The following is an 18227-nucleotide window of genomic DNA, read 5'->3' on the forward strand; positions in this document are numbered from 1 at the left end:
TGAACCATTTGGTAACTTTACATTACAGACATAATACCTTAACCTTTAAAACGTGTGTGAATCTCCCCCAAAACAAGGGCATTTCTCTTACACAACCACAATACCATTATCACAGCCAAGAAATTTAACGTCGATATAATAATATTTAGTATATAGTCTGGTTTTTATATTTCCTAAATTGTCCAAAATATGCTCTTCATAGCTCTCTCTCTTTTTTAATTTTTTTCCCTATTGTGTGTGTGCAGTCACTGGAGAGAGGGACAGACAGAAAGAGAGAAAGTGAGAAATCATGAGGTTAGGGCCATGCCATAATCCCCTCTCCTCCATTGTCCTCAGGATTTTGGACACACACACCCACATCCCTAGAGTGAGTTTCAAGTAACCAGGTCTGGGGCTTGAACTGTGCAACTGGCCCTTTGGGATCCAGTGCCTTAACCTCCATACCACCTGCTGGCCCCATAGCTCTCTTTTAAAAAATCGAAGATACAGGGGCTGCCAGGTGGCGTGGTGGTTAAGGTCGCTGGACTCCCACATGGCCAACTACAGTTCGAGTTGCAGACTTAGCAGCTTGCTTTCTCACTTTCTCCCTCTCTTTCTCTCTCTCTCTCGCTCTGCCCCCCCCCCCCCCCCACAATTTAAAATCAATTAAAATAATTAAAATAATTCTTTAAAAAATTGAAGATACCACTATAGACCATGCATTATATTTAAAAAATGTTTCTTAAGGTTTTTGCCATAGGCATGTGCACTCACCAGAGAGAGACAGAGGGAAAGTGAGAAATCACCCTGTATGGGGAATGACCATGCTGCAATCTCGTCTCCATTTTTCTCTTGGGATTTTGGGTACCTGATGTGATTTTCAAGACCCTGGGTCCAGGACTCAAACCGTGATTGTCTGGGAATCCAGTGCCTTAACTGCCACAGCACCTGCTGGCCCTGATTATTTTTTAAATTGTTACCAGAGGACACATGCAGAGAGAAGTGGGTGACAGAGGAGCAAGGACGTACCTTCCACGTGGTATGGTTACTCTATAATCCCTTCCCCTCCATTTCTCCCTCCTTTCAGGATTTTGGGCACACCCACATGCACCCATAGTATTTTTAAGCCACTGAGTCCAGAACTGGAACCACACAGTCCACTAGGTGGAATCTAGCCACCTTAACCACCATGCCATGGGCTGGCCTGATTTTTTTTTTTAAGTTTATATATACATTTTTCCCATGAATAAGAGAGAGATGAGCATCCCCAACAGGGTCCTCATGCCATGGTCTGCCCCCAGCCTCAGCCATCCTGTGATTATGGGCACACAGTGCCTTGTGTGTTTAGGGAGGCCTTTGGACGCAAATCCAGAACCTTCTCGTGTGGATGTTGCCATCCTCTGGTTCCTACATATGATTTTTATTTCTTTATAGTTTCCTCCTTTATAAAAATTATTTCGTGACATTGATACATATTTTGAAGAGTTTAAGCCATCAGTCACACACGATGTTTTCTCTTGATTTGGCCTAATGGTTTTACATGGTTACATTTCAGTTTAACAGGTACCAACCAGGTCCTTCCCACTGCATCACAGCAGAAGGCACCTAATGTCAGGTGCCCCATCATAAGCTGATGCTGGATCGGAGTATGTGGATGTCACTGATATTTAAAAATGATTTAGTTCCATTTTTGCTTTTGTAGAAACGGAACCAAAAGACGCAGGATCCGAGAAATCCAGTGGAGTAGTTCGGTTAAACACTGTGAGGCAAATTATTGAACAGGTGAGAAGATTCATCCAAAGGCCCTCTTGTCAGAAAAAAATTAGGTCATGGTTTGCTGAAGTTTTCTTTGAGAATAGACTCTGTATTTTAATAATCATTAAATGCTAATGATACAAATGATTAATGATAAAAAATGTAAATACAAAGTCTTTTGTGTGGAAATCATCACTGTTCTGTGGCAATGACATTTTTTTTTCAGCGTTGTTATTCCTTATATCAAATACCCTGTAATTTATCAGAAGTTGTGTATGTTTCTCTCTCTTTTTTTTTTTTTTAACTTTGCTATAGGGCACATGTGCTCACCAGAGAGAGAGAGAGAGAGGTGTTAAGTGAAAAAGTACCCACTCAGGCAGAATGGTCACCCTGCAGTCCCTTCTCCTTCGTTCTCCTCTTGGGACTTTGGGCACACATGCACAGGTGCCTTGTGTATTTCTTGAGCCACTGGGTCTGGGACTTGAACTGCACAGTCAGCCCTACCACACCATTAGCTGGCCCTGATCAGAAGTTTTAACAGATTAACAATTTGGTTTTTTAAGGTTTTTTGCCATAGGATGCATGCCCTCGCTAGACAAGAGTCAGTAAGAGGCAAAGTGAGAAATCATTCCCTAGGGGAAGATGAACACACCACAATCCCTTCTCCTCCTGGGATTTTGGGTACACACTCACACATGCTTGGCATGAATTTCAAGTTGCCTGATCCGGGACTCCAACCACTGTCAGCCATGTGGGAGTCCAGCTCCTTAACCACTACTCCACCTGCCGGTCCCAACAGATTACTAATACTGACATGGACTTGATGAGGAAGAAATGTTTTGTCTGCTTTAATTTAAAATTACTGTTTTAAATTTGATCTAACCTATTTGTATTAGGACAAACTCTCTGATGCTCTATTACTTTCTGTTCCCATTTCTGTCATTTCTGTAACTTTCCCCATTTGTCACAGGATAAGCATGCACTACTCGATGTGACTCCAAAAGCTGTGGACTTGTTGAATTATACCCAGTGGTTCCCGATCGTGATTTTTTTCAACCCAGACTCAAGACAGGGTGTCAAAACCATGAGACAGAGGTTGAATCCAGCCTCCAACAAAAGTTCTCGGAAGTTATTTGACCAAGCCAACAAGCTTAAAAAAAGCTGTGCACATCTTTTTACAGGTAAATGAAACTGAAATGTACTTCCTCATTTCTCCTTCCTCCAAAGGGAGGAGAATTGAAGAATGGAAGAAATGAGAACATAATCTGAATGAAGTATTTGAAATCCTGTTCATAATTCCTTAAAAGAGATTAGTTCTGAGGGCCAACAGGTGGCGTAGTGGCTAAGGCACTAGACTCCCCCATGGTAAACTGTGGGCCTGGACCCAGCAGCTTGAAACTTATACTGGGTGTGTGTGCATGCCTGTCCAAAATCCTGAGAGGAGAATGGAGGAGAAGGGATTGCAGCATGGCCATCCCCTTGAAGGGGAGGGGGTATTTCTCACTTTCTGTTACTGTCTCTCTGGCAAGCACATGCACCCTACAGCAAAAATTTCTCTTAAAAAAAAAAAAAAGCCAAGTGCATGAGTTGGATGTTTCCTTTATACGGGGCTTAGGAAACTAGCTATTCCAAAGGTCTCCTCTGTTCACATCCTCAACTGTTAACAGGAACTCAGTAAGGGTTTTGTGACTTCATCATCAGGCGCAAACATATTTTCTGCATTTCATAAATGGCCCTTTTACCTTTAGATTTTCTTTATGATGAATACAGACTAGACTTACCTCGGATAACTCTGACTTAAAGCTTTAAAAGGTTGCTTAATGTTCTGTGTACACTTAGTACAAATGGCTGATTTTGTCTCTGGGGTGCACAGTCCCACATCTCTGTGTTAAGCGCTATGACGTCATAGTTTGGCTCTGAGCACGATCATCTGCAAATTACCATGAGGAAGGTCCCGACGTCCATGGAATCAAGATGAGTTTCCCTTGGGTTATCCAGTGCATTAGTTCATTCTAATGCCATAAATAATTAATTATCAAGGAAACCGTACCCTCTTTCAAGACTTTTCCAAGGTCAGTGTTAGAACTTCTTCAAAGGAAGTTAGCATTTTTCCAGGAAGAAAACTTGAACCATAGTTGTTCACAAAATTTAGTGAATCTTTTGGGTTGAAAAGTGGTATACATCATTCCATGCCCGCAAACAAAAGCAATCCTGATTGACCTGCAGTCTGATCATTCTAGGCACAATTTAACTTATTCAGGACCAGTTTGCTTGTCTGTCTTATAATCATTAGGTCCGTAAATACATGTTAGTGAAGAATAGTTGCATATGTAGCACTTCATTTAGTTTGCCATAGGGCACATGTGCTTGCCGGGGAGAGACAGTGATAGAGAGAGGGAAGGTGAGAAACCTAAGTGTGGGGATGGCCACGTCACAATCCTTTCTCTTCCATTCTCCTCTTTTGGTTTTGGCCACACATGTACATGCACCTGGTGTGTTTTCCAGACCAAGACACTAACTGGTTGGTCAGCCATGTGGGATCCAGCCACATTAACCTCCAAGCCACCCGCTGGCCCTTGTAGGTATTTTATATCTGTTCTAAATACGTGTTTTCAGGTGGCCCATCTAGTATGGTGGCTAAGGACACAGGCTCTGAAAGCAAACTTTTGAATTTGCATCCAGGCCTCTCCACTTGGCCTGGTGTGAGGCTTGGGCTAGTTACTTGTACCACCTTGGTCTTTCATCTGTAAGATGGAGATGGTAGCAGTACCTACCTTGCAAGGTTTGTGGAAGTATGAAATGAGCTAATCCACATAAGGTACTCAGAAAAATGCCTTGTCGATCTGTAGTAAATGGCCACGCTGCAATCCCTTCTCCTCCATTCTCCTCTTGGGGATGCATGCACACACACCTGGCGGGAGTTTAAGCTATTGGGTCCAGGATTCGAACCGCAGCTGACTACATGGGAGTCCAGTGACATAGCCGTTATGCCAACTACTGGTCCCTGAAAATGTATTTGTTTAAAGTTAGCCTTTCTGGAAACCTTTTTTAGCTTTATAATATCCATCTGCAATATAAATCCAAAAAACTAGATAATAGGTTGTTTTAATTATATTTACATAAAGGTACTTCACTTAGTATTCAAATGTGTGCAAACCTTTTTGTTTTCCATTTGCCAAAGTTGTAATTTAAATATTACAGAAACGAGTATAAGTTATGTCAAATAGCATTCTTAATAAATTAGTCTGGAAATTGATGCAGACATTTTGTATACAATTCTGTAGCTACAATCAACCTCAATTCGGCCAATGATAGCTGGTTTGGCACCTTGAAGGAAACGATTCAGCACCAGCAAGGAGAATCCGTTTGGGTCTCTGAAGGAAAGGTATGTGACATAGATTCGCTGCTGCGAGGTGAGAGCTTATATTCTGAATCTTTTCTCAAGAGGGCAGTGAATGTAGTAAAGCCATGCCCATTGGAAGTGATTCCAAGGCATGTGTTAAATCAAATTTAAAATTTCATAAATTTTCTGAAAAAGTAATAAAATAAAGGGACTTTGGAAAGAAAAGCAGAATATGCTAAGTGCCACCTACATTCACTCCCCTTTCACTTTTGATGTAGTAAGTAGAATTGTATCGGGGGGGGGTCTTCAAAAGGTTTGTGGAAATATGGACTGGGAAAAACATTATGCTTGGATTTCAAAATTTTTTGCACCCAAATAAACTTGTCATTTAATTTCCTTATTCCACAAACTTTCTGAAGTCTCCTCGTATTCCAAGTACACTAATCAGAGCTTACAAGATCTCATGCTAAGCTTTACAGCTTACTAAGGCCACGGGAAACCGAAAAGAGTGGAGATGAGAGGTGAGATTGAAGAACACAGGGACTGTGGTTAAAACTTCGTGGAGAGAAGAAAAACTAATGAAGTGGAAATTCTTTGCTTTCAAAAATTGCTTAGGAAAATGGTCAGCAGAGAGCGTGCCACAGTTATAAGAGTTTGAATAGTTAGCACGCCGGGAGACTTCCCCAGGCCTCCGAAATCGGGTCGCTTCTCGTCTGTAGGGAGCTTATGTATGGTTGTGCTGCAGGGAGGAGGGGAGAGCTTGTATAAACCTGTGGTCCCTTTAATTCCAGGAGCCTCTGATGCTGGCCTCCTGTGCTCCAGCCGAGTGGAGGTAGTTTGAGACTTCTCAGCGTCAGTTTTGTTGGCGCATTGACTAAGTCTTGCTCTTTGTGAACTGGATATTTAGGCAAGGTATCTAGCATCACTGAGTGCTCACAGTCTGGGATGCTCTCTGCTAGCCAGTCAAATAGGTTACGGCGTCTGCCCTCAAGGATCTGAGAATCTTGTAGCTAAGTGGAGATGTACACAGCCCAAGTCATTCTGAGCTTGTTACAAGACAGGTACTAGGAGGGAAGCCTGGACAGAGTCCAGGCTGTGGAAGAAAGCGCAGCCATCAGAGAAACTGACGCTGTCCCTGCCTGTGGGGTGGGTGCTATCAAGGATAGGCCGGAAGGTCCTTAAGTTGAGACCCTGTGCAAAAATTAGCAAAATGTCAACACCGAGTCAAAGTCAAGTGATTTCAGGGAAATCATCCTTCGGTGATGAGCATGTGTGGAAGGTTCAGTCACTGGGATGTGCCCTTGGGAATTCTCTGGAATCCCCACTCCCAGTAGCATGCCAGACCCCACTGACCCTCCGAAACGAATTCCTCTAGATGGAAGGGATGGATGATGACCCTGACGACCGCATGTCCTACTTAACCGCCATGGGCGCGGACTATCTGAGTTGTGACAGCCGCCTCATCAGCGACTTTGAAGACACCGACGGTGAAGGAGGTGCCTACACTGACAATGAGCTGGATGAGCCAGCTGAGGAGCCGCCGGTGTCTTCCATCACCCGCTCCTCGGAGCCGGTGCAGCATGAGGAGGTGAGGCGAGGCAGACCACGGGCTGCCAGGCCACGGGTTGCCAGGCCATGGGCAGGAGCAGGAGATGCTGGTGACCCTCTGTCATTCTTCTGGATGACTGTTTATTCAGGGTGCTGTGGAAGGTGTGCTTAAGAGTTGGAGCAGGTGACTTCTAGGGAGTCCGTCTCAGAGTCAATGTCTGTGTGACTGCTGTGGTCCATGGGAAAGTGGGGCAGGAGGATGAGCATGGACAGGCCAAGTGCCCAGCACTCAGCATACCCATGCCTTCAGGCCCGATGGATCAGTGGAACGGCTTCATGTGCCAGCTGTCCAAATTACAAGTGGAACATTCCTTTTCAGATGCAATGTATTGTTTACTTGTAACCTTTGATTAGTCTTGCTCTCTGTACTCTCAGGCCTCGCTGTCCTTCTCTGCTCTCTCTAACCTTTCTAATCTTGCCAGAGCTCCTGAGCGTTTCCCTATCAGTTTCCTTCTCTCTCTTGTATTTCAATTTTTAAATCAAGTCCATGGTCGGATGTTCGCTTGATCACACATACTGTGTATCCACTGGCCAGTGATTAGACAGCTTATGCAGTCCTAGAAATGTACATGGACAGGCAGTGGGGTAGGACCAGAGCAACTGACTATTAGCTGTGCCTCAGAAGAACACTGAACAGTGATCGCTGTAGATGAGATTATCCGTATACTCGGGCAGTTACTGCTGTGGATTTCACTCGAGCAATTTAGCTCAATCCAGTGAATGATTTTTTTGTTTTTTGAAATAGAAGTACCAAAAAAGTAAGTTGAAGGGGAAGAAAACCCCTCATCGTAGCAACATACACACACACACACACACACACACACTGCTAGACAAGTTATAAAGAATAAATTAACTCCCAGATATACAGATAGAGGTGAGCTAATGTTTAGAAATCTTATTGGTAATTCAGAAGAGATTTGGGGCTTTAGGAGGGTTTTTTGTTTTTTAATTTTCAGAGGTTACGAAGGGAGGTGAGAGAGTACCCCTCGTGGGGCATGGTCCCACTGCATTCCCTTCTCCTTTATTTCTCCATTCCCTCAGGATTTGGGGCACGCATGTGTCTCGTGTGTTCTTCAGGTCACAGGACCAGGATTTGAACTACAGTTGGCTGTGGGACCTGACTGCCCTAGCCACTAGGCTAGGAGACTGGCCCTAGGAGGGTTTTTAAAAAATGTGTATAAAGGATATGCTGATGGGAGTACGCCTCGTGTCTGCCTTAAAGTAAAGGCGCACTGGGTCCCTCCTTGAACCTCCAAACTTGCGCAAGTTTGTAGAACTCCAGCAAAGTGCACGAGTGCTCTCTTCTCTCTGCTCAGTTGTTCTTGTTGCGAATGAACCTTTATGTCTTGTAGAGCATAAGGAAACCCAGCCCAGAGCCACGAGCTCAAATGAGGAGGGCTGCTAGCAGAGATCAACTTAGGGACACTAGCCCGCCCCCAGCCTTCAAGCCAGAACCACCCAAGGTACGTGGCTGGGAAGCCCAGGCTGGGAAGGAAGAGGAAACAGAGGCTGCTGGAGCCCTCTGGCTAGCTGGGGAGGAGCACACACACAGATACGGAATGTATGGCTTTTTTAAAAAAGAAGGTTTTGCTACAGGGTGCGTGCATTCACCAGAAAGACAGAGACAGAGAGTCAGAAAGTGAGAAATATCACCCCCCGGGGGGATGACCACACAGTGGTCTCCATTCTTCTCTTAAGATCTTGGGCACGCATGCACATGTTCTTGGCTTGAGTTTAATCCACCGGGTCCGGGACTCAAACTGCAGTCGACTACATGGGAGTCTAACAACGTAGCCGTTATACCATCTGCTGGTCCCACTGAATTATGACTTTGACTCCCGTGTTCTCTAAATAGGCCTCATCTTTTGGCCTGTTAGGCAAACTTTCAAATTAAAGAAGGGCGAAAAGATGGAAGGGAAATGGAGTATTAAGAAAGCCTACAATTTAAAAACTATTAGTGTTTATTTTAACTTTTTTTGTAGAAAAGTAAATGCTACATGCCCAGACTCACCGATCTGAGAATCTGTTTTTCTTTTTCTGTCCAATTAAAAGTTTTCACTCCACAATCTAATTTAAGATGTACCAGAAAAGCCTTCCTGGTGATTTGCAAGAGAAAACAATCATCGCCATTGTTTTCAGTGCCTCTCAGTATGAGAGCAGCTTCGTTTGTTTGTTTAATACTTCATAATCCAGACGAAAATCCGTGTAAAGACATGGGGGTGGCTGTCATGATTCTTTACCCTCAGTCAGAATCAAAGCTATGACTATCGATGTTTCCAAAACCCAATCAAATTTCTCTATTTGACTCAGTAATTTATATGAAAAGAAAGCGTAAGCCAGTTGTGCGAGCTGTCAGAAGTAATTCAGGACGTCACACAGTGCACTAGTGAAAATCAGCAGGGCTGGAAGTAAAGGAAGGAGCAGTGGCCATTAGTGTGATGTGCTGCCCTTCCCGCTTCCCAGGCTGCTCTTGTCCCTGCCTCTGGGCCAGGACCTGCACCCCGGGTACAGCGTACCCTCAGAAGCCCACTCCTCCTGTCCCAAAGTCCCACTTGTTCTGTGGGCTTCTCCAAGATGCTCCTCGGGTACAAAATTACGCGGGGTCTGGTCTAGTGAGTGTGATGCCCTCCAGACCTTCCCGAGAGCTCTTCCTCTGCCTTAGGAAGGGAGGTCTAGGGGCTCAGGATGCCCGGGCAGTGGCTGGCTGTCCGGCCATGTTAGATTTCCTGTCCGAATAATATTTGTTGCCCACTGTTGGAAACTGATCTGGAAACCGAGTGTATTAAATCACTAATATAGATTGGAAAATATGCTGAAAGCCCAAGATAACACATGTCATTGCTCTCCACAGGCTAAAACGCAGAGCAGAGAAGAATCCTACGACTTCTCCAAATCCTATGAATACAAGTCAAACCCGTCTGCCGTCGCTAGTAACGAAGTTTCTGGGTCACTGGTCAAAGTTCTTCCTCCTCCTGTTGCAGCGAAACCTGCCTTCGGAAGGTCTATCCTGAAGCCCTCTACTCCCATCCCTCCTCCAGAAACTGAGGAGGTAGGAGAGAGCTGTGAGGAGCAAGAGAACACTCCCAAATCGGTCCTGGGCAAGGTCAAAATATTTGAGAAGATGGATCACAAGGCAAAGCTACAGAGAATGCAGGAACTCCAAGAAGCCCAGAACGCACGGGTAATTGTTTATAAACCACTAGACGAGCCTATCGTAACAGTAACACTTTGAATAAGTTTGGTTTGGGAGACCAGCAGATGGCATAACGGTTACGTCACTGGACTCTCACATGGGCAACTGCAGTTTGAGTCCTGGACCTGGTGGCTTAAAACTCATGCAAGGGGTGGGGGAGACTCACGCTGGGCATGTGTGTGTGCATGTCCAAAATCCTGAGAAGTGAATGGAGGATAAGGGATTGTGGTGTAGCCACTCCCCGGAGGGCGATTCTGACTTTCTGTCTCAGTCTCTCTGGTGAGCACATACAGCTAATACCAAAAACCTCTCTTTAGAAAAAAAAAAAAAAAAGTTTGGTTTTAGCATAATGGTCAAGGAAGTCTTTTCCACTGCCACAGACCTGGCACGGTCTATGCTGTCACGTAAGTGATAGCAGAGGTGTGTCCTGTGCGTAGCGCGTCTAAACTGTCTGCTGTGGGGACTTGTAATTTCATTCATTCGAGAAAACTGAAGAGTTAGATATGATTCTGCTCTTTATACTCAAGAACTTAGTATCGAGCTCTGGAATGAAGAACCCTGCCAAGAGAATCAGCACCTCTTGGATTTTTTTTTTTTTTTTTTTGCTAGAGGGCATGTGTGCTCACTAGAAAGAGGGAGAGAGAAGGGCCTTCCATGGGGAATGGTCAGGCTGAGATCCTTTCTCCTCAGCCTCTCCCTCTTTTCAGGATTTGGAGCACACAAACACACACCTGGAGTGTTTCTCAAGCCACCGGGTCTGAGTCTCAGACCTTGGGTCAGCCGTGTCAGAGCCGGCTGCCTTAACCACTAGGCCACAGGGCGCACAAGTTATTTTCATCAGAATGTTTGTGGTGAATGTTTATTTGGTAACTGAGTCTTCATTTTCTCTCACATTTGCTATAGAAATCAAGCAAATTTCGGGTGCTAAATTTGAAAGGCTCATAGGTTGCACTCCAATGGTGTTTGAATTTTTGCACCACGTGCACATACAGCCTTTCAAGTGGCAAAGAAGAATTTAAATGAAGGTCCGCAGAGCACGTTCCGTCTGGGAGATATGGGAGTTCCTCTTTGTTCAGTTCTGTCACAACAGCAGGTGCCTCTGAGCGTTTAAAATTTCTTTTATTGTGCAGAAATGCACATCGTGAAATACACCCTAGTTTGCTATAGGACATGAGCACTTGCTGGAGACGGGGAGAGAAAATGAGAAATACCCCCCTGAGGGGGAATTGCCCTGCTACAGCCCCTTCTCCTCCATTCTTCTCTCAGGATTTTGGACTCATATGCACACATACCCAGCATAGATTTCAAGCCACCCGGTCTGAGATTTGAACTGCTGGCCCCCACGTATTTATTTTAAACATTTATTTATTTCATGAGAGAGAGAGAGACAAGCACTTTCAACAGGGTTTTACCTGTGGCCTTTTCCCCCAGCCTTTCTTGGTCAGCCATGATCACAGGCATGTATGCACACATCTGGCCTGTACAGGTTGATTTGGGAACTGAACCTTAATCTTCCATGTGGCTTCCAGCATTGCAGTGCTTTGATGATGCCACATCAGCACACCACCGCATATTCGTGTTCAGTTCAGTGGCACTGAGCACCTTCACGTGCACCTGTCCCCACCATCCTTCTCCAGGCCTTTCTCATCCTCCTCAAGAGAAGTGTGTACCTACTAAGTGGTAATTCCCCATTCTTCCCTTCCCCCAGCCCCTGACAGCTACAACTCTGCTTTCCGTGTCTATGAATCTGACGACTTTAGGACCTCATACATGCGGACTCATACAGGACAATCTGTCCTGCTGTGACTGGCCCAGTTAGTATCCTGTCCTTAAGGATCATCCTTGCTGCAGCATGCATTAGAGTTTCAGTCCTTTTAGGGCTGGCCCTATAGCACAGTGGTTAAGATCTGTGCAATGGGAGCCACATCCTACATGGCCCCCTACAGTTTGTGTCCCATCCCTGGCAACTTGAAACACACACTTGGTACATGTGCCTGTGTGTCCAGGATCCTGATGGCGTGGAAAAATAGAGGAAAAAGGATTGCAGTCTCTAGTCCGTTTGGAGGGCACTTTCTCTCTGTATCTCTCTCTAGTGAGCACACACACACACTCTCTGGTAAGAAGGAGAATTTCATTCCTTTGAAACATGTTTTCTGTTTGATGTGTACCACAAGGCATCTCACCCAGTCATGCAACTAACTGGGATGGGAGTAGAAGTCGGATTTGGGGAGAAAGGTTGGGCTAGCAGGGAATCAGAGGTGACCTGTCCAGCCTTCATTCTTTCTCTCTTGCCTTGTTTTTCTTTATTGCCATAGATTGAAATTGCTCAGAAACACCCCGATATCTATGCAGTTCCGATCAAAACACACAAGCCAGACCCCGGCCTGCCCCAGCACCCAAGGTAAGGGCTGCTCAGGAGGAATAGGGCCAGGGCTGGGTGGGAGGGTATTCTCTAGGACTAGGACTTGAAGAAAGGCATTTCTTTACCAGATTTCAGAGCGACAGGAGGGTGCTCCTCCCTGGGCCATTTGCCTTACTATTTCAGTCATATTTAATTACAAACCTTACAGAGTCAGAAATTGATCATTTTGCGTGTGGGCTAAACTCACAAAGTGTCACCCTTCCTATCTCGGGTCATTACCCTCTAACACACCGGAGCCCAGTTGTGTTAAATTGTGTGAGGAGCACCTCAGTACAGTTCCTGGGGTAAGACCTGTGGGGCTGCCATGTTTTCAGGCCCACAGCCAGGCTCCTTGGTCCCTCGCATGACCTGGCACAGCCAGGCACCGTGCTGAGCGGGGGTCTGAGGGGACTGACGGCATGGCCCGTGGTTGAGTCGCTCTACATTTAAAATGCTCCGTAAGCGCCAGGAGTTATCGCAGTGTCTTCCTGTCGAGATTTTACACTGGATCGTTTCCTGCTTCCCAGAATAGAAAAAGCATAAATCACATTTTCTTGTGGCTATGCTGACTTGAAGCAAAGTCTAGTTTTACAGCAATAGAAACTGTAGAGGCACATTTCCTCCCTCCCAAGTGGATGGTAACACTCTGTGGACCCATCACCTCTGGGAACAAAGGGACTTGGCATAACTGGCTGAACATGACGGAGAACTTGCTCCGCGGAGGGGGCTGCAGCCAGGGAACCAGGGTGGGGAAGGCACCCTTTGCCCTGCACGGGTTCTTAGGCCAGTGAGCACCTAGTTGCTCCCGCCTCACTGCCCAAGGGGACATCGCCTTGACCTCTTACTCCCGTCCTGGGCCCACCACTCTGTGACCCTGGAGTGGGGCCAAGAGCATCCCCGGCGATCAGCAGAGGTTGGGTCTGAGATCAGTACGTGCTCTGCCTCGGAGGAGGACCTGCCGCACTCGTCACCTCCCCTCCACGGGCAGCTGAGGACTCCAGCGTTCTCTGTAGTGGACATGACACCCCCACTTTGTTAGTTCCAGACCCCCTGAGCCACAGAAAGGCCCTTCCAGGCTTTACCAGGATCTCCGGGGAAGCTATGGCAGCGACGCTGAGGAGGAGGAATACCGGCAGCAGCTGTCGGAGCACTCCAAGCGCGGCTACTACGGCCAGCCTGCCCGCTACCGGGACACGGAACTGTAGACACTGCGGATGGACTTGGGGGCCGGCCGCTGTCACGTCAGAGTCACCCTTCTGCCAGGCCACCGGATGGCCCCAGAACAGTTAAACTCCACGGTGGACATGTGGGCCCGAGTTTTCTCATGGGGATCCTGGGGGACAGCCTGTCTGAATTAAAACTAAAGGCTCTGTTTGTGGGACTGGGTTAGAGGAGTTTAGAGCTTTTTGCTCAGAATGCAGAGAAACACGACAGTCTGATACTGCTGTGCTTGCTTCAGTGGACCAAAATCTGTGTTCATTCTGTTTGCATATTTTAAATATGTATATTAAGAAGCAATAACTAGTTTTCCTCATTATTAGCTGCCTTCATGGACTATTTCAGTCTGAGGCGGAATATGAAAAAAGGAATAAGAAATGCTGTTGGACTCGAACTAAACTCAAAGAAGTATTTTATTACAACTCTCTTAAGTGCCTTTGATGAGAAGTGTCTTAAATTTTCTTTGAAGCTTTTTACAAGGCCATAACAGACTAAGATATTATTTTGACTAAATTTTTATACCAGATCAATAGCCTGAGTTTTATTCCTGCACTGTACTATCTTTTCAAGGCATTTGTCTCTGTAATATTTTCCGTAAATTCTGACTGTATATATAAGAGTTTGGCTATCAGTGCTAAATAGCTCAAAGACCCCATAAATTGGTATAGACATTATTTGTTTGTTTGTTTAAAACCATGTGCTCCACAAAAGCAGATCCTTAAGGAAAACATTCTATTTTCAAAAGTGTATGTATTGACAACATTCAGTTTTATAACTTAATAAAAAGGAGTACATTGCAATCAATAATTGGTTATATGGTGGATTTCTACACTTCTTCCGTTTTCATTTTTTAAAAATGTTTTTGCCGTAGGGCAAGTGCGCTTGCCAGAAAGATACAGAAAAACAAAGAGAGGGAAAGTGAGATGACCACGCTACTGTCCCTTCTCCAGTCTCCTCTCAGGATTCTGGGCATACACACATGAGCGCGTGCTCCCAGCATGATTTTCAAGCTGCCCCAACCAGTACTCGAGTACAGCCAGCCATGCTGGATCCAGCCCTTTAACCTCCACGCCACCTGCTGCCCGACTACTTCCTAATTTTAAGTGTAACTTTTATTTCAATGACTGGTCATGAGAGTGCGAATCTGCCCCATTGGAAATGGAGACACGTGAGAAAGATAATGAAAATTATATGTTAGATCACCGCTTACATAATCTGAGTACATCACCTCCAGTTATGTATTGTGGATCTTTCATGTATGATACTTAAGGATTACTGTGTTTGCAGTTCTGTTTCTTGCTTTTTCTGTTTAAGATTATTATTATTTTTTTGAGAGGTTTTTGCTATAGGGCATATGTGCTCACCAGAAAGAGACAGAAAGTGAGAAATCACCCCCCCAGGGGGTATGGCCATGCCACAACCCTTCTCCTCCATTCTCCTCTCAGGATCCTGGACATGCACGCACACACACCCGGCGTGAGTTTAAGCCACTGGGTCTAGGACTCGAACCATGGTCAACTACACGGGAGTCTAGCAATATAGCCATTATGCCAACTGCTGGTCCCAATATTATTTTTTTTTTAATGTTTTTTCTTTCTTCCGTAAGTGAGAGAGACAAACAGCACCCCTAATAGAGGGTCAGATCTCTGATCTCTCCCCAGCCTCAGCCAGCCCTAGATATGAACACACACCTATCTGTCATGCCCAAGGAGGATTCTGGTCATGAATCGGGGGCCTTCCCACCTGGGCCGGCCTTGAAGGACATTGCATTACCAGCTTGCCACCCTCTGGCCCCTTTTATTTATTTTTTTATTTATTTTTTTTTTTCGCCCTCTGGCCCCTTTTATTTAACATTCTATCGCAGACGCTTCTCTCAAGTAGTTACAACTCCACGTGCAAATCCTTACTAATAACTGGAGAATCCTGTCTCATGACTGCTTTGTAAACGAACAGTTCCCTTTTGTTGGTTGTTCGGATTATGTACCTCTTTGTACATAATCTGTTTTTGTATACCAGTGATCAGCATTTCAGTTGTTTTCTGCAGGTAAGTTCTCGGAAGTGAAATTACTGAGTGAAGGAATGGGAACATTTTTAAGGCTCATGATGTTCATTGCCAAATTGCTTCCTAGAAAAGCTGCATCAATTTATGCTCCCACATTCATTCTTGAAAGACTAAAATAGATTTAGAATTTAAGCCAATTTAGGAGTTTAAGGTGTATATAAATAAAAAATACACTGAGTTTGGAAAAGGAGGAAAAAAGAATTTTGCTTCCATTGAAGAGTTTTTTTAAAAATTATACTTTCACAGGTCAGCAGGTGGCATAGTGGTTAAGGTGCTGGATTCCCACATGGCTGACCATGGTTCAAGTCCTGGACTTGGTGGCTTACTTTCTCACTTTCCCACTCTTTCTCTCTTGCTCTGTGGTCAAAATTAAAGAGAAATGATGATGATAAATAAAATTAAATAATTCTTTAAAAAAACAATCACACTTTCACTCATTCATTCTTTTTTTTTTTAAAATTATACCTTCACATTTTAAAAAGTTTCCTTCATAAGGAAGAGATCCACCCCCCAGCTTCTTCCAGCCCTGAATCAGTTGAGTGCCTGGTGTGTTCAGGGAGAGCTCCAGATGCAAACCTAGAACTTCCCAGGTGGGTCTGCCTCCCAGCCATTGCATTTCACCATTGCACCACCATCCGACTTCCCATTAAGAGATTTCTTATGATATGAATTGGCACAAAGGTTTAGTGTAAATCTTGCATTTCAGTCGAGGTAGGAGTTCAACCTACTTGGAACTCAGCTACACTATAAACATGTCCTTGCTCTGCCTCCATTAATATGGGTAATGCATTAACCACTTAGCGCAGGATCGTGAATTACTGAGCAGTCCTCAAGGCACTGACTAAAGTTAGCATATTCTATAAGTTGAAACCTCCTTTTGTGAATAGTAAAATAATGTCTGGTTAATTATATAATGATCTGCTGTGCCGTATCCTTTAAATACAGGAATGAGCTTTTTGCACTCAGGGAGGGGAGGAGAGGAGGCTTTTCGGCAGGAGCCGGGCTGCCATCTGGTTCCAGCGACTCTGTGATGCATGAAACGGCACACACAGGTAGGCCCTCTGCCCCCACGGTGCCGGTGTGTCTGATGAACTACGGTGCCTCTCGCTTCTGTGTTACTGCTTTGTTCCAGGAGACTTGTAAGGCAGCGCACAGTGTAATGACAAAAGTTGGAGCTGGGCAATTGAGGAAAGAGGGAGAAAACTCAGGGAAGCTGGAGCCATGAGCAAAGGGTGTACCCACTCTACGTGCTGTCCAGGCTCCACAGTTCACCGGGGGTGGGTGTGGAACATGAGAGGTGACACAGTGTCCCCAAGGGATAATAGTTATTCAGGAATTTCTTGCCTCCACCATTTTAAAAAAAATAAATTATTTATTTAATGTTTATTATTATTTTTTAATTTGCTGCAGGGCATGTGCTCTTACCAGAGAGAGACCAGAGTGGGTGGGGGTGGCGGGTGGTGGTTGATGAGAAAGTAAGTCGCTAGGTCTGCTATTCGAACTGCTATCAGCCATGTGGGTGGGAGTTCAGTTCCTTAACCACCATGCCAGTTGACGGCCCCTCCCCTATGGTTTTTATTTTTTGGGGTCTCATTTTCAACCTCATATTTTGGAGGTTGGTCTGATACTGTTTTTTAGTTTTTTTAGGGTGGTATTCTAAGGACCATTTGTTAAAACTTCTGGCAAAAGGATCAGAAGTGGCAGTGTGGAAGCACCACTCTCCGGACCAGAAACCATTCTGGAGTATCTAGGCTCGGTGCCTCCCACAGAGCCTGTGACTTGCCTGATGCCCTGAGGGAGAAGACACCTGCTGGCCCTCTTCCTGGGAAGGCACTCCACCCACGACTGGGGAGGAGAGGCGCTTCTCAGCACAGGGTGGACAGAGTAACAGCGCACACCTCACTCATCTGTAGGAATAGAACTTGGGGCTTCATTGACATTGTGCACTCTTTGATCTTTGGCCACACACACCCCCCCACCCCCTTGTTTCAGCCTTTCCTGAACTTACCGGTTCTCCACAATTTTGGTGAATGAACAGCGGGATTTTGGGTGGATTTTAATTTGTCTAGCAGACCCCAGAACCAGGTTGAGCATGTAAGTAGTTTACTTGGGATGTGCACAAAACTCCACAGTGAGAGACTGAATTTAATCCCACCAAAAATGCTGAGAACCAGTATAAGTCACATGCCACAGAGTTTCCCACCCCCTGTAGATGGGGGCTTTAGGAGCGAGTCAACCAAGGATCATCACAGGGACAGCGATGTCCTGCAAGGGACAGTTTCCTGAGTCACAGAAGGTCTGACGTGTTCCATTGTGAGAGGACTGGTCAGGACACATAAAAAGGAGGAAAACACCTCCGATCAGGATGTTGGAAGGTAACCCGACAGGGAGCGCTGTGGAGGAATGTGGAGCGCTGTGGAGAAATGTGTTACCATCATTCTCTTGTCCCAAAGCCAAGATGAAATGAACCCTCTGTCTCCATGATATTCACAGTAGACGTTGGTTTTTCCATGGGTCCTTTGATAAGTGACCTGTGCCAGGCCAAGGGTCCAAGGAGCCTCTTTCAGCCATCTTCTTGTCTCCCGAGAGGTTTCCCAGGGTGAAACCCAGACCCTTCTTGGAAATGAGAGCCTGGTAGGGCTGCACTGTTCACGCTGCAGGAAGAGCG

The 18227-nt window shown here is 45.4% G+C and overlaps 2 protein-coding genes across 2 annotated transcripts in view; both read left to right on the forward strand.

Moving 5' to 3' along the window:
* Nucleotides 1-14301, forward strand: part of TJP2 (tight junction protein 2) — a 51552-nt gene extending 37251 nt beyond the window's left edge. Inside the window, exons 17-24 of the mRNA XM_014589348.2 lie at nt 1682-1761; nt 2705-2915; nt 5019-5119; nt 6453-6665; nt 8038-8148; nt 9537-9866; nt 12194-12279; nt 13319-14301. Coding sequence (XP_014444834.1) covers nt 1682-1761; nt 2705-2915; nt 5019-5119; nt 6453-6665; nt 8038-8148; nt 9537-9866; nt 12194-12279; nt 13319-13484 — 1298 coding nt within the window. The 3' untranslated portion in view covers nt 13485-14301. The remainder of the gene's footprint in view (nt 1-1681; nt 1762-2704; nt 2916-5018; nt 5120-6452; nt 6666-8037; nt 8149-9536; nt 9867-12193; nt 12280-13318) is intronic.
* Nucleotides 14302-17924: 3623 nt separating this feature from the next.
* Nucleotides 17925-18227, forward strand: part of ENTREP1 (endosomal transmembrane epsin interactor 1) — a 168156-nt gene continuing 167853 nt past the window's right edge. The window contains exon 1 of the mRNA XM_006152513.2: nt 17925-17934. Coding sequence (XP_006152575.1) covers nt 17925-17934 — 10 coding nt within the window. The remainder of the gene's footprint in view (nt 17935-18227) is intronic.

The sequence above is a fragment of the Tupaia chinensis genome, unplaced genomic scaffold (assembly GCF_000334495.1).
Source record: "Tupaia chinensis unplaced genomic scaffold, TupChi_1.0 Scaffold000354_1, whole genome shotgun sequence".
In the NCBI taxonomy this organism is placed as follows: Eukaryota; Metazoa; Chordata; class Mammalia; order Scandentia; family Tupaiidae; genus Tupaia; species Tupaia belangeri.